Source organism: Lampris incognitus, chromosome 2 (assembly GCF_029633865.1).
Source record: "Lampris incognitus isolate fLamInc1 chromosome 2, fLamInc1.hap2, whole genome shotgun sequence".
NCBI classification, from domain to species: Eukaryota; Metazoa; Chordata; class Actinopteri; order Lampriformes; family Lampridae; genus Lampris; species Lampris incognitus.
In genome coordinates this window covers 67,353,801-67,378,336 of record NC_079212.1, presented here as the reverse complement: position 1 = coordinate 67,378,336, position 24,536 = coordinate 67,353,801, and the positions used below count along the sequence as shown (strand labels likewise).

Genomic DNA, 24,536 nt, shown 5'->3' with positions numbered 1-24,536 from the left:
GTCTTTACTGTATCCTTTACATGGAGGAGTACCTTTACTGTATCCTGTACATGGAGCAGTGCCTTTACTGTATCCTGTACATGGAGGAATGACTTTACTGTATCCTGTACATGGAGCAGTGCCTTTACTGTATCCTGTACATGGAGCAGTGCCTTTACTGTATCCTGTACATGGAGGAATGACTTTACTGTATCCTGTACATGTAGCAGTGTCTTTACTGTATCCTTTATATGTAGCAGTGTCTTTACTGTATCCTGTACATGTATCAGTGTCTTTACTGTATCTTGTACATGTAGGAGTGACTTTACTGTATCCTTTACATGGAGGAATGACTTTACTGTATCCTGTACATGGAGCAATGACTATACTGTATCTTTTACATGGAGCAATAACTTTACTATATCCTATACATGGAGGAGTAAATTTACTGTATCCTGTACATGCAGCAGTGCCTTTACTGTATCCTGTACATGGAGGAGTGACTTTATTATATCCTTTACATGGAGCAATAAGTATACTGTATCCTTTACATGTATCAGTGTCTTTACTGTATCCTGTACATGGAGGAATGACTTTACTATCCTTTACATGTAGCAGTGTCTTTACTCTATCCTGCAAATGGAGGAATGACTTTACTGTATCCTGTACATGGAGGAGTGCCTTTACTGTATCCTTTACATGTAGCAGTGTCTTTACTGTATCATTTACATGTAGCAGTGTCTTTACTGTATCTTGTACATGTAGGAGTGACACTACTGTATCCTGTATATGTAGCAGTGTCTTTACTGTATCCTTTACATGTAGCAGTGTCTTTACTGTGTCCTTTACATGTAGCAGTGTCTTTACTGTATCTTGTACATGGAGGAGTGACTTTACTGTATCCTTTACATGGAGGAATGACTTTACTGTATCCTGTACATGGAGCAGTGCCTTTACTGTATCCTGTACATGGAGCAGTGCCTTTACTGTATCCTGTACATGGAGGAATGACTTTACTGTATCCTGTACATGTAGCAGTGTCTTTACTGTATCCTTTACATGTAGCAGTGTCTTTACTGTATCCTGTACATAAAGGAGTGCCTTTACTGTATCATTTACATGGAGGAGTGTCTTTACTGTATTCTGTACATGGAGGAGTGTCTTTACTCTATCCTGTACATGTAGCAGTGTCTTTACTGTATCCTTTACATGGAGGAGTGACTTTACTGTATCCTGTACATGGAGGAGTGTCTTTACTGTATCCTGTACATGGAGGAGTGACTTTACTGTATCCTGTACATGTATCAGTGTCTTTACTGTATCCTGTACATGGAGCATTGCCTTTACTGTATCTTGTACATGGAGGAGTGACTTTACTGTATCCTTTACATGGAGGAATGACTTTACTGTATCCTGTACATGGAGCAGTGCCTTTACTGTATCCTGTACATGGAGCAGTGCCTTTACTGTATCCTGTACATGGAGGAATGACTTTACTATCCTTTACATGTAGCAGTGTCTTTACTCTATCCTGCAAATGGAGGAATGACTTTACTGTATCCTGTAGATGGAGGAGTGCCTTTACTGTATCCTTTACATGTATTAGTGTCTTTACTGTATCCTGTACATGTATCAGTGTCTTTACTGTATCCTGTACATGGAGGAGTGACTTTATTATATCCTTTACATGGAGCAATAAGTTTACTGTATCCTTTACATGTATCAGTGTCTTTACTGTATCCTGTACATGGAGGAATGACTTTACTATCCTTTACATGTAGCAGTGTCTTTACTGTATCCTGTACATGGACGAATGACTTTACTGTATCCTGTACATGGAGGAGTGCCTTTACTGTATCCTTTACATGTAGCAGTGTCTTTACTGTGTCCTTTACATGTAGCAGTGTCTTTACTGTATCTTGTACATGGAGGAGTGACTTTACTGTATCCTGTACATGGAGCAGTGTCTTTACTGTATCCTGTACATAAAGGAGTGCCTTTACTGTATCCTTTAAATGGAGGAGTGTCTTTACTGTATTCTGTACATGGAGGAGTGTCTTTACTCTATCCTGTACATGTAGCAGTGTCTGTACTGTATCCTTTACATGGAGGAGTGACTTTACTGTATCCTGTACATGGAGGAGTGTCTTTACTGTATCCTGTACATGGAGGAGTGTCTTTACTGTATCCTTTACATGGAGGAGTACCTTTACTGTATCCTGTACATGGAGCAGTGCCTTTACTGTATCCTGTACATGGAGGAATGACTTTACTGTATCCTGTACATGGAGCAGTGCCTTTACTGTATCCTGTACATGGAGCAGTGCCTTTACTGTATCCTGTACATGGAGGAATGACTTTACTGTATCCTGTACATGTAGCAGTGTCTTTACTGTATCCTTTACATGTAGCAGTGTCTTTACTGTATCCTGTACATGTATCAGTGTCTTTACTGTATCTTGTACATGGAGGAGTGACTTTACTGTATCCTTTACATGGAGGAATGACTTTACTGTATCCTGTACATGGAGCAATGACTATACTGTATCTTTTACATGGAGCAATAAATTTACTATATCCTATACATGGAGGAGTAAATTTACTGTATCCTGTACATGCAGCAGTGCCTTTACTGTATCCTGTACATGGAGGAGTGACTTTATTATATCCTTTACATGGAGCAATAAGTATACTGTATCCTTTACATGTATCAGTGTCTTTACTGTATCCTGTACATGGAGGAATGACTTTACTATCCTTTACATGTAGCAGTGTCTTTACTCTATCCTGCAAATGGAGGAATGACTTTACTGTATCCTGTACATGGAGGAGTGCCTTTACTGTATCCTTTACATGTAGCAGTGTCTTTACTGTATCATTTACATGTAGCAGTGTCTTTACTGTATCTTGTACATGTAGGAGTGACACTACTGTATCCTGTATATGTAGCAGTGTCTTTACTGTATCCTTTACATGTAGCAGTGTCTTTACTGTGTCCTTTACATGTAGCAGTGTCTTTACTGTATCTTGTACATGGAGGAGTGACTTTACTGTATCCTTTACATGGAGGAATGACTTTACTGTATCCTGTACATGGAGCAGTGCCTTTACTGTATCCTGTACATGGAGCAGTGCCTTTACTGTATCCTGTACATGGAGGAATGACTTTACTGTATCCTGTACATGTAGCAGTGTCTTTACTGTATCCTTTACATGTAGCAGTGTCTTTACTGTATCCTGTACATAAAGGAGTGCCTTTACTGTATCATTTACATGGAGGAGTGTCTTTACTGTATTCTGTACATGGAGGAGTGTCTTTACTCTATCCTGTACATGTAGCAGTGTCTTTACTGTATCCTTTACATGGAGGAGTGACTTTACTGTATCCTGTACATGGAGGAGTGTCTTTACTGTATCCTGTACATGGAGGAGTGACTTTACTGTATCCTGTACATGTATCAGTGTCTTTACTGTATCCTGTACATGGAGCATTGCCTTTACTGTATCCTTTACATGGAGGAATGACTTTACTGTATCCTGTACATGTAGCAGTGTCTTTACTGTATCCTTTACATGTAGCAGTGTCTTTACTGTATCCTTTACATGTAGCAGTGTCTTTACTGTATCCTGTACATATATCAGTGTCTTTCCTGTATCTTGTACATGGAGGAGTGAATTTACTGTATCCTGTACATGCAGCAGTGCCTTTACTGTATCCTGTACATGGAGGAGTGACTTTATTATATCCTTTACATGGAGCAATAAGTATACTGTATCCTTTACATGTATCAGTGTCTTTACTGTATCCTGTACATGGAGGAATGACTTTACTATCCTTTACATGTAGCAGTGTCTTTACTCTATCCTGTAAATGGCGGAATGACTTTACTGTATCCTGTACATGGAGGAGTGCCTTTACTGTATCCTTTACATGTAGCAGTATCTTTACTGTATCATTTACATGTAGCAGTGTCTTTACTGTATCTTGTACATGTAGGAGTGACATTACTGTATCCTGTACATGTAGCAGTGTCTTTACTGTATCCTTTACATGTAGCAGTGTCTTTACTGTGTCCTTTACATGTAGCAGTTTCTTTACTGTATCTTGTACTTCGAGGAATGACTTTACTATCCTTTACATGTAGCAGTGTCTTTACTCTATCCTGCAAATGGCGGAATGACTTTACTGTATCCTGTACATGGAGGAGTGCCTTTACTGTATCCTTTACATGTAGCAGTATCTTTACTGTATCATTTACATGTAGCAGTGTCTTTACTGTATCTTGTACATGTAGGAGTGACTTTACTGTATCCTGTACATGGAACAGTGTCTTTACTGTAACCTGTACATAAAGGAGTGATTTTACTGTATCCTCTACATGGAGGAGTGTCTTTACTGTATCCTGTACATGGAGCAGTGTCTTTACTGTATCCTGTACATAAAGGAGTGCCTTTACTGTATCATTTACACGGAGGAGTGTCTTTACTGTATTCTGTACATGGAGGAGTGACTTTACTGTATCCTGTACATGTATCAGTGTCTTTACTGTATCCTGTACATGGAGCAGTGTCTTTACTGTATCCTTTACATGGAGGAATGACTTTACTGTATCCTGTACATGTAGCAGTGTCTTTACTGTATCCTTTACATGTAGCAGTGTCTTTACTGTATCCTTTACATGTAGCAGTGTCTTTACTGTATCCTGTACATTTATCAGTGTCTTTACTGTATCTTGTACATGGAGGAGTGAATTTACTGTATCCTGTACATGCAGCAGTGCCTTTACTGTATCCTGTACATGGAGGAATGACTTTACTATCCTTTACATGTAGCAGTGTCTTTACTCTATCCTGTAAATGGCGGAATGACTTTACTGTATCCTGTACATGGAGGAGTGCCTTTACTGTATCCTTTACATGTAGCAGTATCTTTACTGTATCATTTACATGTAGCAGTGTCTTTACTGTATCTTGTACATGTAGGAGTGACATTACTGTATCCTGTACATGTAGCAGTGTCTTTACTGTATCCTTTACATGTAGCAGTGTCTTTACTGTGTCCTTTACATGTAGCAGTTTCTTTACTGTATCTTGTACTTCGAGGAATGACTTTACTATCCTTTACATGTAGCAGTGTCTTTACTCTATCCTGCAAATGGCGGAATGACTTTACTGTATCCTGTACATGGAGGAGTGCCTTTACTGTATCCTTTACATGTAGCAGTATCTTTACTGTATCATTTACATGTAGCAGTGTCTTTACTGTATCTTGTACATGTAGGAGTGACTTTACTGTATCCTGTACATGGAACAGTGTCTTTACTGTAACCTGTACATAAAGGAGTGATTTTACTGTATCCTCTACATGGAGGAGTGTCTTTACTGTATCCTGTACATGGAGCAGTGTCTTTACTGTATCCTGTACATAAAGGAGTGCCTTTACTGTATCATTTACATGGAGGAGTGTCTTTACTGTATTCTGTACATGGAGGAGTGACTTTACTGTATCCTGTACATGTATCAGTGTCTTTACTGTATCCTGTACATGGAGCAGTGTCTTTACTGTATCCTTTACATGGAGGAATGACTTTACTGTATCCTGTACATGTAGCAGTGTCTTTACTGTATCCTTTACATGTAGCAGTGTCTTTACTGTATCCTTTACATGTAGCAGTGTCTTTACTGTATCCTGTACATTTATCAGTGTCTTTACTGTATCTTGTACATGGAGGAGTGAATTTACTGTATCCTGTACATGCAGCAGTGCCTTTACTGTATCCTGTACATGGAGGAGTGACTTTATTATATCCTTTACATGGAGCAATAAGTATACTGTATCCTTTACATGTATCAGTGTCTTTACTGTATCCTGTACATGGAGGAATGACTTTACTATCCTTTACATGTAGCAGTGTCTTTACTCTATCCTGCAAATGGAGGAATGACTTTACTGTATCCTGTACATGGAGGAGTGCCTTTACTGTATCCTTTACATGTAGCAGTGTCTTTACTGTATCATTTACATGTAGCAGTGTCTTTACTGTATCTTGTACATGTAGGAGTGACATTACTGTATCCTGTACATGTAGCAGTGTCTTTACTGTATCCTGTACATGTAGCAGTGTCTTTACTGAGTCCTTTACATGTAGCAGTGTCTTTACTGTATCTTGTACATGGAGGAGTGACTTTACTGTATCCTTTACATGGAGGAGTGACTTTACTGTATCCTTTACATGGAGGAGTGACTTTACTGTATCCTGTACATGGGACAGTGTCTTTACTGTATCCTGTACATAAAGGAGTGACTTTACTGTATCCTCTACATGGAGGAGTGTCTTTACTGTATCCTGTACATGGAGCAGTGTCTTTACTGTATCCTGTACATAAAGGAGTGCCTTTACTGTATCATTTACATGGAGGAGTGTCTTTACTGTATTCTGTACATGGAAGAGTGTCTTTACTCTATCCTGTACATGTAGCAGTGTCTTTACTGTATCCTTTACATGGAGGAGTGACTTTACTGTATCCTGTACATGGAGGAGTGTCTTTACTGTAACCTGTACATGGAGGAGTGACTTTACTGTATCCTGTACATGTATCAGTGTCTTTACTGTATCCTGTACATGGAGCAGTGCCTTTACTGTATCCTTTACATGGAGGAATGACTTTACTGTATCCTGTACATGTAGCAGTGTCTTTACTGTATCCTTTACATGTAGCAGTGTCTTTACTGTATCCTGTACATGTATCAGTGTCTTTACTGTATCTTGTACATGGAGGAGTGACTTTACTGTATCCTTTACATGGAGGAATGACTTTACTGTATCCTGTACATGGAGCAATGACTATACTGTATCTTTTACATGGAGCAATAACTTTACTATATCCTACACATGGAGGAGTGACTTTACTGTAGCCTGTACATGCAGCAGTTTCTTTACTGTATCCTGTACATGGAGGAGTGTCTTTTCTGTATCCTGTACATGGAGAAATGACTTTACTGTATCCTGTACATGGAGGAGTGACTTTACTGTATCCTGTACATGGAGGAATGGCTTTACTGTATCCTTTACATGGAGGAATGACTTTACTGTATCCTGTACATGGAGCAATGACTTTATTATATCCTTTACATGGAGGAATGACTTTACTGTATCCTGTACATGGAGGAATGACTTTACTGTATCCTGTACATGGAGGAGTGCCTTTACTGTATCCTGTACATGGAGGAGTGACTTTACTGTATCCTGTACATGTAGCAGTGTCTTTACTGTATCCTTTACATGTAGCAATGTCTTTACTGTGTCCTCTACATGTAGCAGTGTCTTTACTGTATCTTGTACATGGAGGAGTGACTTTACTGTATCCTTTACATTGAGGAGTGACTTTAATGTATCCTGTACATGGAGGAGTGTCTTTACTGTATCCTGTACATGGAGCAGTGTCTTTACTTTATCCTGTACATAAAGGAGTGACTTTACTGTATCATTTACATGGAGGAGTGTCTTTACTGTATTCTGTACATGGAGGAGTGTCTTTACTCTGTCCTGTATATGTAGCAGTGTCTTTACTGTATATTGTACATGGAGGAGTGACTTTACTGTATCCTGTACATGGAGGAGTGACTTTACTGTATCCTGTACATGTAGCAGTGTCTTTTCTGTATCCTGTACATGTAGCAGTGTCTTTCCTGTATCCCTTACATGTAGCAGTGTCTTTACTGTATATTGTACATGTAGCAGTGTCTTTACTGTATCTTGTACATGGAGGAGTGACTTTACTGTATCCTGTTCATGTAGCAGTGTCTTTACTGTATCCTTTACATGTAGCAGTGTCTTTACTGTGTCATTTACATGTAGCAGTGTCTTTACTATATCTTGTACATGGAGGAGTGACTTTACTGTATCCTTTACATGGAGGAGTGACTTTACTGTATCCTGTACATGGAACAGTGTCTTTACTGTATCCTGTACATAAAGGAGTGACTTTACTGTATCCTGTACATGGAGGAGTGTCTTTACTGTATCCTGTACATGGAGCAGTGTCTTTACTGTATCCTGTACATAAAGGAGTAACTTTACTGTATCCTTTACATGGAGGAGTGTCTTTACTGTATCCTATACATGGAGGAGTGTCTTTACTGTATCTTGTACATGGAGGAGTGACTTTATTATATCCTTTACATGGAGCAATAACTTTACTTTATCCTTTACATGTATCAGTGTCTTTACTGTATCCTGTACATGGAGGAATGACTTTACTATCCTTTACATATATCAGTGTCTTTACTGTATCCTGTACATGGAGGATTGACTTTACTGTATCCTGTACATGGAGGAGTGCCTTTACTGTATCCTTTACATGGTGCAGTGTCTTTACTGTATCATTTACATGTAGCAGTGTCTTTACTGTATGTTGTACATGGAGGAGTGACTTTACTGTATCCTGTACATAAAGGAGTGTCTTTACTGTATCCTGTACATTGAGGAGTGTCTACGCTTCATAGAAAGTCTTTTCAGGCACGAGGCCTTATAAGCAGAAATCCTACCCACATCGTTTGATTTTGATTCAATACGTTTTGATAGCTATTTCAAATTGGCAAAATATAATGGGACAGGGCATGATAGTACAGATAGATCGATACGTAGATAGATAGATAGAGAGAGAGAGAGAGAGAGAGAGAGAGAGAGAGAGAGAGAGAGAGAGAGAGAGAGAGAGAGAGAGAGAGAGCGTGAGAGAGAGAGAGAGAGAGAGAGAGAGAGAGACAGAGAGACAGAGACAGAGACAGAGACAGAGAGACATGTTTTGATGACATTATGTTCTTTTGTCTTGTACTATGTTTCTTTGTTGTAGTGTATTTCTTTGTTATAGTGTGTTTCTTTGTTCTACTATGTTTCTTTGTTGTAGTGTGTGTCTTTATTATAGTGTGTTTCTTTGTTATAGCGTGTTTCTTTGTTGTAGTGTGTTTCTTTGTTATAGTGTGTTTCTTTGTTATAGCATGTTTCTTTGTTGTACTATGTTTCTTTGTTATAGTGTGTTTCTTTGCTATAGTGTGTTTCTTTGTTGCAGTGTGTTTCTTTGTTATAGCGTGTTTCTTTGTTGTAGTGTGTTTCTTTGTTGTAGTGTGTTTCTTTGTTATAGTTTGTTTCTTTGTTGTAGTGTGTTTCTTTGTTGTAGTGTGTTTCTTTGTTATAGTGTGTTTCTTTGTTGTAGTGTGTTTCTTTGTTATAGTGTGTTTCTTTGTTATAGTGTGTCTCTTTGTTGTAGTGTGTTTCTTTGTTATAGTGTGTTTCTTTGTTATAGTGTGTTTCTTTGTTGTAGTGTCTTTCTTTGTTGTCGTGTGTTTCTTTGTTATAGTGTGTTTCTTTGTTATAGTGTGTTTCTTTGTTGTAGTGTGTTTGTTTTCAATGGTGTTTTTCCAAATGATGTTTGGCTTTTTTTTTCTCTTTCTTTTTTTCCAGTGTTTGGACACTTGCTATGGCAATATGTGTATTGTTATGTCATGCCAATAAAGCCATTTGAATTGAATTGAGAGAGAGAGACAGAGACAGACAGAGAGACATGTTTTGATGACAATATGTTACTTTGTCTTGTACTGTTTCTTTGTCGTAATGCGTTTGTTTTCAGTGGTGTTTTCCAATTGATGTTTGGCTTTTTTTCAGTGTTTGGACACTTGCTATGGCAATATGTACATTGTTATGTCATGCTAATGAAGCCATTTGAATTGAATTGAATTGAATTGAGAGACAGAGAGATTTTGATTTTAAAAGGTACATTTATTCAGAATACATTACAGTCCAACAGCTGATACTCAAACACAGTCATCTCTTCATAATCCAGCTCACACAAAAAACAAACAAAACAAAACAACAAAACAAAACAAACAAACAAACACAAAAAAAGAAAATAGTTCCAGGAAAAAAAAACATTGAGTAGTCTAAACCAGTATTTGTAAAAACAGAACTCCAAAATGAAATAGCCCAACACAACAAACACAAATTCGCCTTAGGGGGCTTGCAGCAACACAACATGCTGTCCTTAGACCCTCGCATCGGACGAGGAACAACTCCCTATAAAAACCCTTTAACAGGGAGAAAAAAACAGGAAGAAACCTCAGGGAGAGCAACAGAGTAGGGATCTCTCTCCCAAGACAGACAACGTGCAATGGATGTTGTGTTTACACAATTTACACAACAAACAAATAGAATAAAACAAAGCCAATAATACAGCCAGGACTTTCCCTCATTACACAAATAAAAAAACAAAACAAAAGACAGATCTTCATCAACTCCCACTATGCACAATACCACCCCAAGTTCTGGCAAAAGAGCCATTTTTGTGTGGAAGCTCTGCTCCCCTTTCGTAGGCCCTCGTCATCTTCAGCTCTTCTTCAGACAGTTTTTTACTTCGTAGCTTTAAAAAGTCTCTTGTGCGGCATGTAGACCTCATGTTGAGCAGCTGAGCTACTGCCTCGGTGTTGTCAAGTCCTGATCCTGCTGCAGCCACCATGTGCTGTAGGGTGGTGTTTGTGGTGGAAACCAGTTTCTGGGAAAATCCCAGAGCACGAGCCGTGGACATTCAGCCTGGCTCCATGAATCAGTGGCTCCTCCAGCTGCAGTAAGAGGAAGAGCGCCCAGTGCAACACACTCATCGACCAAAGTCGTCTTAAGCATCATCAAGGCGTTGCAATTTTACTTTCCGTACAAGTTTTCTCAGTCTGAAGATTTGCCGGTCAGTAAATGTGTTTACCTCCACATCTCCTGTGTTTTTCAGTAAACGTTTGACTGAGTCAACAAAAAGCTGCAAGTCTGGAAATTAATTTTCCACCTTGAATCCCCTCAAACCCTTGGCGACCTGTGAAAACTTACTGATTTTCAGGAAAGCATAGCTCCCTTCAGTGTCCACCTGTGTACGAGGAGTGGAAAGTAACTCACAGTCTCTTCCGTGTCCTCCTCAGATGAAGAGGAGGATGGCTTTTTACCTTTTGAAACCCTCCTTGCTTTTAAATCGTCCTGGCTACCCTCTGTGGGCTTCCTTTTAATAGACTTTTTAAATTTATTTCATCATCCAACAGCATCTCTTCCTCAAGTACAGACTCTGCCACTCTAACAGCAGTCTGCTGTATTTGCTTCTTCCAACCACAATTCATATCTCGCCAAGCCAGTTTGCTACACTCTCCGTTCTCACTGTTTTCATTTCCAACAGCCTCCACCTGTTCAAGTCCTGTAACCTTCTCATCGGGATCACCTTTTTTTAACCTGCTCAACCTGCCCACCTCCCTCTCCTGCCTGCTCAGTCCGTTTTTCTTGTGTTCTCCAGCCTCGGTCTCTTTCTGTTCCACCACCTGGTCTGTTTTTCCTGCCCCTCGCTCCCCGGCCTCCTGTCCGCCCTGTGCCGACTCGGCAGCGCCGTCTTCAACCGGAGATTAGCCGCTCGTGGCGGCATCGGGGGACGATGGCGGCCCTTGAGGATCCGACCTACCCTCACTCCTGTCGGGACAAGACCTTACTAAACGCCCCTCAGACCCACAGCCAAAGCATTTCATAATGCCGGATGTAACGAACACAATGTAGTCGAACTCATCTACCCTGAACTTAAGCTTCAGATCCAAATCCTCCGCATTATCTCTCAGAATCATGAAGCCTTGTCTCCTATGGGACACAACGTGTTTCAAGTGAGGAGACTTGCAACCCGAAGAGACCATTTTTATCGGGGCCACTAGCTCTCCATATCTTGCAAGCTCTTTCTCCAAAGCGGCATTTCTCATGAACGGGGGAACATTAGAAACGGTGATTCTCGTGGCAGGATAAGTCAGCGGCAGAACGGCAGTCAACGTGTCCTTAATCACCACACCGCTGTCCACTACCTGGTTGACTTCATCGATAAACATGACCACAGCACTGTTATTCTGGATGTTGATGTCCCACATGTTCACCTACCAAGAGGCAGCAGTCCTCCACCGAGCACGTGACCACGGGAGCCACCTTAATCACGTGCCGGCGTGTCAACTTTTCAAACGCCGTCCCTCCACCTCCCACAGCGGCCATATTGCCCCGCTGAGGGCGGTAGCACCGCTACCGAAAATAGAACAACTCCACTCAGACCTGTCACCGAAAAAAACTAACTAAAAGACAACAAAAAAAGCACATGAAAAAGGACAAGACGGATAGAAAAAAGCTCGTTTTAGAAACTCGTTTACTTCCGCTCTGACAGAGAGAGAGACAGACAGACTGACAGAGAGAGAGACAGAGAGAGAGAGAGAGAGAGAGAGAGAGAGAGAGAGAGAGAGAGAGAGAGAGAGAGAGAGAGAGAGAGAGAGAGAGAGAGAGAGAGAGAGAGAGAGATTGGAGACAAACACACTGAGTTCTTCACTCAGAATAGAGGGGTGAGACAGGGCTGTGGACTTAGCCCGACACTGTTTAATATATATATTAATGAACTGGCGGTGCAGCTGGAACAGTCTGCAGCCCCAGGTCTCCCCCTGTATGACATGGAAGTGAAATTTTTGCTTTATGCAGATGATCTAGTTTTGTTGTCACCAACCGCAGATGGGCTGCAACAACTACTAGACCTGCTTGAGGACTATTGCCAGCACTGGGCCCTGGCAATAAATCCAAAAAAGACAAAAGTAATGATCTTCCAGAAGAAGCCCAGATGTCAGGAAAATAGATACCAGTTGACTCTAGGTAGCATCACCTTAGAGCATACGATGCAGTATACTTACCTGGGTCTAATTATTACAGCATCAGGGAGTTTCAGTAGGGCAGTGAATAACCTAAAACAAAAAGCTCGCAGAGCTCTATATGCAATTAAAAATAAATCATTTAACATTGATATACCAATCTCCATCTGGTGCAAACTGTTTGATAGTGTAATTCTGCCCATTGCACTATATGGAAGTGAGTTATGGGGTCCACTCAGTCTTTCCAGCTACACTAGATGGGACAAGCATCCAGCAGAAACCCTACATGCTGAATTCTGTAGAATGATTCTGAAAATACAAAGGAAAACACCAAACAACGCATGTAGGGCAGAATTAGGCCGGTTTCCATTATTGATAAATGTACAAAAAAGATCTCTAAATTTCTGGATGCACTTAAATACAAGCCAACAAATACACTGCACTTTAAAGCTCTGAAAACCCAAGAACTGAACCCCGAAAAGAGTCCCCTGAAGCAGCTGGCTCTGAGACTCATTAACCCTGTAATAAATACTAAGACCAACCAACCTCAGGCCAGCACTGCATCCCAAACAAAGTTTACGATAAATCAGGCTATAAAACAAAGCAAGAACAATTATCTGAAACATTGGAACGCTGAAATCAAAACTCAAAACAAACTAGAAGTCTATCGGGCCCTAAAAACAAACTATGATTTGGAAGAATACCTCTTAACTGTCAGAGACAGGAAGCAGCGACAGATCCTCACCAAATACAGGCTCAGTGACCACAGTCTCGCCATTGAAAAGGGGAGACACAAAAAGACGTGGTTGCCAAAAGAGCAACGATCATGTGGTCAGTGCATGACAGATGAGGTGGAGAGAGAGGTGCACTTCCTCCTTAAATGTGACAGATTTGAAAAACAGCGCCGGGCTTTTGTCAAGGAACTGGAACATGTGATTCCAGAGTACCAGGAAATGGACGACGCAGGTAAGCTGCGGGTGGTCCTGGGAGGGGGGCCAGCGGCGAACATTGCAGCAAGATTTATATTATCTTGCCACAACCTGAGAGATAGTGGATGACGGCACCTATTGCTACTATTGTTATTTAATATCCTAATCATTGTTGTTGTTGCTGTTATTATTATTATAATCATTGTTGTTTTTGTTATTATTATAATCATTGTTGTATTGTGTTGTTGTTTTACATGCTTTGGCAATATGTACACAAATGTATGTCATGCCAATAAAGCACATATTGAATTGAATTGAATTGAGAGAGAGAGAGAGAGAGAGAGAGAGAGAGAGAGAGAGAGAGAGAGAGAGAGAGAGAGAGAGAGAGAGAGAGAGAGAGAGAGAGAGAGACAGAGAGACAGAGAGAGAGAGAGGGTAGAAGATGACAAATGAGGACAACCTAGTCAGGAGAATGATGGTTTAGAGCGGCTGCTACTCTGTATCAGACACTCCTGATGACGCTACATAACGACCACAACCAACACGTGAACACAAGTGTCCCTCCGATGTGTGTGTGTGTGTGTGTGTGTGTGTGTGTGTGTGTGTGTGTGTGTGTGTGTGTGTGTGTGTGTGTGTGTGTGTGTGATAGAAGTGGCAGTGTGTGCGCATGGCTAGAAAGATCAAGCAGTCAGAGCAGTGAAAGTACATCTATCTGCACGAAACGAGCTAACACGGGTGGAGATGCGTTACTCACTTGGACCATTCGGGGACGTAGCAGAACATGAGGCGGCGAGCGTGATACGGCAGCCAGCACACCACGAAGGCTATGACCACGACCCCTGCAAGACCAGCAGAGATGGAGAGACGGTGTCAGGAATGTCACATAATTATTTGCCATATGGTGAGAAAGATCATGCACAGTACCTTGCTTTGTGGTTTCAGTCCACAACCACACACTTTATTTGTTTGTTTCTTGCACAATGCGTGCGGGGAGGTGGTGTCTGGCTGGGAGAGCTGGCTTTGGATCGGCTGAGGGAGCTTGGTCTGCTGCGTCCTGTGGGCCAAAGGACCACGGCCATGACCGGAGCTGAGCCCGAAGAGGAAACACGAGGGCGGTCTGGCAGGACGCGGAAGCGGGGCAGGCTAAGCTAACTGCTAGCCCATGCAGACCGGCAGTTCTGACTGTCATCCTGGCTGGCGTTCGTTCTCCCGGTTCTGGACGGTGATTTTATTTATTTTATTTTATTTTTTAGTTTAGATAGATGTGTTAGTTTGGATATATGTGTTCTTGTAGTTTTTGGGTGTGTGTTTTGTCTTTGTGTTGCACTGCTGTGGGTTGGGGGGTGGGGTGGGGTGATGCTTCGTTTCATTTCATGTGCACAAGTGCATGAAATGAAACGACAAAGTGTTTCCGATTCTGATCCAAAGCATTCAAGCAGTTTAAGACGTTGCGTGGTTCTGATCCTGATTGTTTTTCAGAGGGCACGTGGAATGTGAGGCTAATTATTCTGGCTCAAACAGACGGTTTAATAGAGGGGACGTGACACGTGCTCCTCATTCTCAGCTCCCCAAACCCGTACGCGGAAACACATCACCTGATTTCCCTTGCTCAGTTCAGAAACAAACCTGTATGTTTAAACATACGTTTTCATAGATTCAGCAGAATAAGAGGAAAACAGACAAGTTAGGAGATCGTTAAAAGAAAAAAAAACTCAACATCAGAAAACAACAAAATAGTCTTAACCTTGGCATGAAACTTCAACTATATTGATTCTATTCACGTTTTGCAGTAAGCACAATTATCAGTTTTATTATTCACACACACACAGACACACACGTGACTGCAGGTGTTATCTACTCTTCAGCTGCAACAGGAAGGAAAATGACAAGTCTTCACAGGGCAGAAAGATTCATACACTTCTAACCCCACCAGGGGTTTGTAGACGACACACGGCAATGGTTCTGTTTCACTCAGAAGAAATAAACCCGGGATCCTTTCCTCCGATCCCATTCCCTTCTCCTGCTCTCTTCTTTTTTGTGACTTGTCTCCTTCATCTTTCTCTTCATTTGCCACCCCCTCCTCCTCCTCCATTCATCCCGCTTAATCGGTCACACCTGACGTGCATGTAACTTTGGGTATCAGACAGTGTGATTGGCTGGCATTGTGAAAGAGTCCTTTCCAAGTATTATACCTGACCTCAACCCTCATGGTAACACCCTCCGTCAATACTCCTCCGTCAATACAATTTCCTCACTGCTTTCAGCCTCTCCTGCCTTGTTGCATTCAATATGGTCCCCTTTGGGAGATTGGTTCCAAATTGCCTCCGGAAGAAAGGTTTAAATCCCCACATGCAAAGTGGCAATAGGCACCCCTTCTTCGAATTATCTCTTCTTTGGAGCGTAGGCTGTGCTGTTTTGTTCAGCAGGTGTCACCTTGATTTGGCTTGTCTAGTCATTGTTGTGTATAGATTTTCCTCTACAACTATGCAGTCAGCTGCTAATGAAATGGCGGCCCCATGATGCTTCCTGTGTGGAATGACGTGGCCAGTATCACAGCCACGTAGTGAGCAACCAGATATGCAATCAACATAGGCTTCATAGGCTCAGTTCTGGAGTTGACAAGCGGCTAAAGAAGTGAGCTTTAGATGGACGAGTTGTCAGTCTAAATAGCCCAGAGTCAGGATCTCACGCTACCAGTTTTGTATCTCACTGGATTATGAAGACGGAGGCGTTCTTGAATCTATTACTACTACTTTCGGCTGCTCCCGTTAGGGGGCGCCACAGCGGATCATCCGTCTCCATCTCTTCCTGTCCTCTGCATCTTCCGCTGTCACACCAACCACCTGCATGTCCTCCCTCACCACATCCATAAACCTCCTCTTTGGCCTTCCTCTTCTCCTCTTCCCTGGCAGCTCCATATTCAGCATCCTTCTCCCAATATACCCAGCATCTCTCCTCCACACATGTCCAAACCATCTCAATCTTCTCTTGCTTTTTCTCCAAACCGTCCAACCTGAGCCGTCTCTCTAATATACTCGTTCTTGAATAAAGGGCGGTTTCACTATAACGACCGGGATTTTGTGCCTACCTAAAACGACAACGGGTCGTCAAAATGACCGCCGGTATTCAAACACTATATTGTCTCAAGATAAATACCCAATCGAGATATTAATGCATTACCTATGTTAGTATGTCTGTTAAAAAACCACTGACACCAAAATTAACATTTTAACAACTTTAATACTATGTCTCAAACAATTTAAAATGGCGGCTGTCCAACGCCTGTAAATACTGCAACGTCTCGGTGGTAGTCATGGTGCGTCTCTAACGGCGTCTGTAACCAGACATGTTGGAAATAATCATTAATCAGGTTTCGACTATTTCTCTGCACTTGAGGGCGCTAGTGTGTTTCTATGACAGAGCAATGAACTTCACGAAGGAAATGACGTGACCAACACACGTCATAAATACTGACATGACGCGAATGATCACGCACGGTCATTGTGACAGCTCATGGTCGTTTTAGGTAGATCTTATCATAGCTTTTTGTGCAATTGATCTAAAAGCAAAGAGAGAGAGAGGTGGCAAAGGTAAAGGAAAAGGAGTATGATGATTTGTATGACAGGTTAGACACTAAGGACGGAGAAAAGGACTTGTACCGATTGGCTAGACAGAGGGACCGAGCTGCAAAGGATGTACAGCAAGTTAGGGCGATCAAGGATAGAGATGGAAATGTGCTGACAAGCGAGGAGAGTGTGCTAAGAAGGTGGAAGGAGTACTTTGAGGGGCTGATGGATGAAGAGCAGCAGTATGGTTTCATGCCAGGAAAAAGCACCAAAGATGCGATTTTTGCTTTGAGAATGTTGATGGAGAAGTATAGAGAAGGCCAGAAAGAGTTGCATTGTGTGTTTGTAGATTTAGAGAAAGCATATGACAGGGTGCCGAGAGAGGAGGTGTGGTATTGCATGAGGAAATCAGGAGTTGCAGAGAAGTATGTAGGAGTGGTGCAGGATATGTATGAGGGCAGTGTGACAGCGGTGAGGTGTGTGGTTGGAATGACAGATGGGTTCAAGGTGGAGGTGGGATTACATCAAGGATTGGCTCTGAGCCCTTTCTTGTTTGCAATGGTGATGGACAGGTTGACGGACAAGATCAGGCAGGAGTCTCCATGGACGATGATGTTCGCGGGTGACATTGTGATCTGTAGCGAGAGTAGGGTGCAGGTTGAGGAGAGCCTGGAGAAGTGGAGCTATGCACTAGAGAGAAGAGGAATGAAAGTCTGTAGGAGCAAGACGGAATACCTATGCGTGAATGAGAGAGAGGACAGTGGAATGGTCAGGATGCAAGGAGTGGAGGTGACAAAGGCATTTGAGTTTAAATACTTGGGGTCAACTGTCCAAAGTAACGGGGAGTGCAGAAGAGAGGTGAAGAAGAGAGTGCAGGCAGGGTGGAGTGGGTGAAGAAGAGTTTCAGGAGTGATTTGCGACAGAAGGGTACCAGCAAGAGTTAAAGGGACGGTTTACAAGATGGTTGTGAGACCAGCTATGTTGTATGGTTTGGAGACAGTGGCACTGACGAAAAGACAGGAGGTGGAGCTGGAGGTGGCAGAGTTGAAGATGCTAAGATTTTCACTGGGAGTAGCGAAGAAGGACAGGATTAGGAACGAGTATATTAGAGGGACCGCTCAGGTTGGACAGTGTGGAGACAAAGCAAGCGAGGCAAGATTGAGATGGTTTGGACATGTGTGGAGGAGAGATGCTGGGTATATTGGGAGAAGGATGCTGAATATGGAGCTGCCAGGGAAGAGGAGAAGAGGAAGGCCAAAGAGGAGGTTTATGGATGTGGTGGGGGAAGACATGCAGGTGGCTGGTGTGACAGAGGAAGACGCAGAGGACAGGAAGAGATGGAAAGGGATGGTCCGCTGTGGCGACCCCCAACGGGAGCAGCCGAAAGTATTAGTAGTAGATCTAATTCTCATTTTAATGCCAATACATGCAATTTTAGGCTCATTCTGGGAGTGGCAGGTCTGTATCTTCTTTTTTCACAAAATTATTACACTTTGAAAATCCCAAACCGTCAAAATGACCGCCTTGGTTGTTCTGGTGTTAAACAAGGAGGGGTGGACGCCAACAAGTGCAAGGTTGCTGCTATTGCCATTTTTAAAGATTGATCACTCACGTTATTGATACTTTGCAAAGCCATATTTGTACGATTCCCCTCTTTATAGGCAAATAAAGTTCCGGGTAGCTATAAACAAGAGCAATGAGTTTCTCCTCCATGAATGACAGAGATGGGCTTCACCCGTTCATGTCATTGGAAATTGAACATAGCTACAATAGATGATTACATATACTACGATCTATAAAAAAATTTAATGGTTTCAACTTTTTGACGTATGTAAAAATGCGGATCAATTGATAAAAATGACAGACATCCATCAGCCCTGTCCGTCTCTGTCAACATATCAGCCCCACAGAGAATACACTGGCTCAATACTAAATCTGTGTCTGGCCGCCCTCTAATCATGTTGGATATCAGCATGAATATCATCACTGAATATCATCTCAGCATGTTGAATATCAGGGTGTTTCTCGTTGGCCATCTGAAAGTATAGTGCTCAGAACAACATAATTTTAGTGAATGAAATCTGGAAACCAAAACAAAGAAAATAAACCAAAGAGGTGAGAAGCGACAGTTAGCTGGGAACCTTCTGTGTCACAAGGCAGAGAGGACTACATGTACCTACATAGAAATATGTTTCGGGTTAAAGAATGCGATTGTTCTGTAAATATGTGTAACTGTGCTGGGGTAAAACAGCAGGGAAGCTGTAAAAAACATGCATCCCTGCATGTGCAAAGGTTAGTACCACATAAACACACAAGTAATTCTTTGAGTCAAAGAATTACTTGTGTTTATGTGGCACTACTAACCAAATGATGCAATGATGTTAATAACAATAATAGTAATAATAATAATGACCCACTCCTTTGAATAGTAAAACATCAGATCTACTCCATCAATAAAGAAGCTGCACAATTCAAGAAAGAGCTTGATGTCCCAGAAACCCCATCAACAGAAAATGAGGCAGCTACCATCTAGGCCAAACGAGTGAAGCAGAAGGCAAAACACCATGGCCTGCGGCAACTGCAAAAAAACTGGGAGGACAAAGCAATGTACGGGAAATACCCAAAAAGAATGAAATACGCTGACGTGGACCAACAAAAGACACACCAATGGCTGAGGAGCACCGGGCTGAAAGCAGAGACGGAGGGCCTGATAATCGCTGCACAAGACCAGAGCCTGGCACCCAGATCCTATCACCATCGCATCATCAAAGATGGAACAGACCCAAAATGCAGAATCTGTGGAATGTACGAAGAAACAATCGACCACATTGTCTCAGGCTGCCCGGAACTGGCAAAGACCGAGTACATGTACAGGCACAACAAGGTATCAGCATATGTAACGGGGCAGTCCTATGCTGTTCTGTGCTGGTCAGCCTGCTGCATGCCCGTCACTCTCATCATTAGCTCTGCCTTGTGTTCTAGTTGGGTGGGGCCCCAGGTGTTGTGGGGGGCCCTCAGTCTCTCATCATCATCATCATCATCATGATCAAGGAAGGAGCGGGGACACACAGGACTCTATTTGGCCCACCTTGCCATTTATTTTGGTTTCAAACCCTTCGACAACCGTCCAGTCCTCCAGCGGGAGCGGTGTTTCTTACGGACGTGGGGGTCGAAGTTCAACCACTGCCCGGACTCCACTCGTGTGCGTTAGAAGTAGAAACCGTCCACGGGACTCTGATGTAAGAAAGGATAAACAAGTATTTTATCCCACAGCTTGCAGTATCTTCTTACAGGGATACTCAAGGTTACGTTCTCCTCAACCAGCAAAACTGTCCCACGGTAAGAAACACGTGTGGCTCGGCTCGATTGCTGCTTGAGACTCCTCCCACAAAACAAAAATGGCCTCTCCCGCGTTCCCTCTTCCGTGTACCCACAAGACCTCTCTCTTAAAGCGACAGTACACGTATATGACGGTCGTTGGAAAACATACATAAAAGTAAATAATGACATAAAATAAAATGTAGTAAACACAAATAACAGCACACAGACAGGATTTGGTGATATTTCATACTCAAACAAAATAAAATAAAAACATTAATTTTAACCTGGTTACATTCACCCCTCCTGAAATTCACCAACATCCTGACAGCAGGATAAAAAGAGAAAGAGGAAAGGAAAAGCCCATCACTGACTACTGGCACAAGTGAAAAGAAGGACCTAGTCCTCCAGTCAACTTAGCAGCTACCTCGGTTACGAGGTTCAGAAAATAATGAGGTTGATCAAGTCTCAGTATTCCCCTAGATCAATGTGACGCCTGATACGCCACACCATGCACTTGGCCCAAAACAACCCTGTCTGATAGACACCTAATAACTCACATTAAACTAGTTTGAATGACTCCAACCTCCATCAAAGTTCAAACCCTCACACTCCGTAGAAATGGCATCTGAGCCATAGATTCTATTAACCTGTTCACTGACCTCACCACCCTCCCTGTGCGTGTCCTAACCCGACCATCGCTCTCTACTTGTGTGCGTGAGACAGTGCGAGCTGCAACATCTGTATCGAGTGAGGGTGGTGCCCCTGTGAGCGAATCAGTGTGAGATATAACACCTACATCGAGTGAGTGTGATGCCTCTATGTGTGGTGCATGTGTGTTGTGTGGTGCGTGTGTGTTGGGTGGAGACTGAGCAGTGGCCCCCACAGGACTGACTACCAGACTAGACGGAATGAACTCTTCCGCTTCTGCCCACTCAGATCTAGGCGAGTCTCCAAGTGATGAGACTGCTAGCCCCACTGCATCCCCTGAGACCGTCAGGACATCTGCACTGTTCTCCTCATCGGACTCTGCGCAGTCAGACAACTGACTGGTTGTACTGGACTCCTCACCCTGATCTAACTCAGGAAGGGGCAAGAAGTTGACCTCCAACAAACGGTTCCTGTGCACCACCCTGGTGTGCCCCTCTGCATCCTGAATCTTGTAGACGTGGATATTGGGGTTGACACCGACAACCGTGTACACTCCGTTCTCCCATTTGTCAGCCAACTTTCTCTTCCCTCGCTCACTCTGGTTCGCAACCAAAACACGATCCCCGACAGACAGGACAGTGCCCTTGGCATGTCTGTTGTACTGTCGCGCCTGATGCTGCTGCTCAGCCGTGGAGTTCTTCTGAGCGATCTCCATTGCACTCCTTAGACAGGAAAGCAGAGACTGAGCATAAGAGTCATAATCAACAACGTGAGGGTCATGCCAAACCTGCCTGAACATAACATCCACCGGCAGTCTTGGGACACGCCCATACATCAGGAAGAAAGGCGCGTAACCCGTGGTCTCGTGAACAGTGGCATTGTACGCGAGCGTGAGAGAATGGATCTGCTGAGGCCACTGTTGCTTCTGCTGAAGCGGAAGGGAACGGAGCATATTCCCCATCGTGCGATTAAACCGCGCTGTCCCGCCATTACCCATAGGATGGTAAGCCGTCGTGTGGGACTTCGCTACACCCGCCAACTTGAGAAGCTCTGCAATCAGGTTACTCTCAAAGTTTGTGCCCTGGTCAGAATGTATTCTCTCTGGAAACCCGTAAACACAGAATGCATGATCCCAGAGTTTCTTGGCGACCTGCTTCGCTGTCTGATTGGTGCAGGGGAACGCGTGAGCAAGCTTAGTGAAGTGGTCAGTAACCACTAAGACATCGACTGACCGCTGCTTACTGTCCTCAGCGGACCAGAAATCCATACACACAAGCTGCATCGGTGCGGAAGTTTTAATGCTCTCCAGGGGCGCGCAAGCAGCTGGCTCAGGGGTCTTCCCAAACACACATCTCCGACAGCATCTGACATATGCTCTGATATCCCTCTCCATGTCAGGCCAATAAAAACGCTGCCTTGCAAGAGAGAGAGTACGGTCCTGGCCCTGATGACCAGCGTGATCGTGGATGCCAGACAGTGCCTTGTCTTTCAGACTCAGAGGTAAAACATACTGAGACCTCCTCTGCTTGGACACTGGGTCCTTTGTCACCCTGTACAAGACACCATCATTGACTTCCAACTTCTCCCACTGTTTCAACAGCCTGAGGACCTTCTGGTCAGCACCATGCCTCTCACGTCTCGATGGCCGCTTCCGAACAGCGACAAAGGGCAACACCTTGGAGATGCAGGGGTCCTGCTCCTGACTCAACCTGAGCTCCTCGGTGGATAACATTGGCAGTGTATCCTGACCACCCGACAGATGCTGAACGTGCTGGACCAAACTGAGTGCTGTGAATACTGATGCATCAGGCCAGTCACATTTGGCTTGACAAAAAGCCCTGACCTCAGCTGCATCACAAGCAAACCCAGATCGCGCACTACTCACTGTTTGGGACTGGCAACTGAGTCTGAAAACATCCTGCACAGAGTCCCCCTCAACCCCGTCGGCTTCCTGAACAAGGGCCGGGTAGGGCTCCCTAAGTAGCCTCTGACTGACGGGCTTGGAAAAAGGGTCGCGACTCAAGGCATCCGCCACCACGTTTTTCTTCCCTGGCAGGTGTTTGAGATCGAAAGTGTAAGACGCCAGACACCCAGCGGATCTCACACGCGTCAAGCTTCGGCTTCGTTAGGAGATAAGTCAGCGGATTATTATCTGTCCAAACGGTGAAGCTTTGACCCTTCAGCCAGTGGCTGAACTTTTCACAAACACTCCACTTCAGCGCCATGAACTCCAGTCTATGAGCTGGATCCTTCCGCTGTGAGGCACTGAGTGACTTGCTTGCAAAACCAACAGGTCTGGCCTTGGACTCTCCTCGGGGCACTTGAGACAGCACCGCGCCGAGTCCGTCCAAAGACGCATCGACCGACAAAATGAAAGGCACCTCAAAGTCTGGATGGGCAAGCACCACACACTCCAGTAACATCGTCTTCAACAGATCAAATGCTTCCCCACATTCCACCGTCCAGTCTGCGGAGGTAAGCTTACGGAAGCTGCCATGGGGCTTCTTATCCTTAGCTGACCTCCCCCTCCTCTTTTGTCCAGCTGTAAGGGCGAACAGGGGCTTAGCCACGGAGGAGCAGTTCGGGAGGAAATGCTGGTAGTAAAATACCATACCAAGGAAAGATTTGATCCTACGAACAGAAGGCGTGCACCCATCACCTTCCATGAGATCCTGCACTGTCATGTTGGAGATGACCTCTACTTTGGAGGGATCGACAGACACACCTCCGCCATCAACCACGTGGCCCAAAAACCGCACCCGCTTCTGCAGCAGATGACACTTCTTCGGAGCCAGTTTCAAGTTGTTCTCCCTCAACCTCTGAAACACAGTGCGGAGCCTCGACAGAGCCTCAACCTCTGACGGCGCGAAGACAAGAAGATCATCAAGATAGCACAAAAGCTCCGTGAAGTTCAGATCCCCAAAGATCCCAATCATCATTCTCATGAAGGCTGCAGGGCTATTACAAAGGCCCTGTGGCATGCGATTGTATTCATGCAACCCAAGGGGAGTCGTGAAAGCAGTGTACTTCTTGTCATCTTCATGCATTGGGATGTTGAAGAAGCCAGAGGTGAGGTCCACCGTACTAAAGAGGCAGTTACCACCCAGCGCGGCAAGACAGTCCGACTGGTGTGGCAAGGGATGAGCGTCTTTCAAGGTCCGAGCATTCAGCCATCTGAAATCAGTGCAGATCCGAAGCCCGCCATCCTTCTTCCATACCATAACCAGCGGTGAAGCGTATGCGCTCGAGGACTTCCGGATAATCCCTTTCTCCTCCATATCAGTGAGAACCTGTCTCAACTTCTGATAGTGGGCTGGGGGAACCCTCCTGTAGGGCAAGCGAAAGGGGCGCTCATCCACCAGATGGATGCGATGTGTGTATCCTGTGACCTCGCCACAGTCCAGAGAGTCC

The 24,536-nt window shown here is 43.7% G+C and overlaps 1 protein-coding gene across 1 annotated transcript in view; it reads right to left on the bottom strand.

Moving 5' to 3' along the window:
* The window catches only part of LOC130108207 (neurotensin receptor type 1-like), a 781,327-nt gene that overhangs the window by 686,199 nt on the left and 70,592 nt on the right, over nt 1-24,536 (bottom strand). Inside the window, exon 3 of the mRNA XM_056275067.1 lies at nt 14,345-14,429. Coding sequence (XP_056131042.1) covers nt 14,345-14,429 — 85 coding nt within the window. The remainder of the gene's footprint in view (nt 1-14,344; nt 14,430-24,536) is intronic.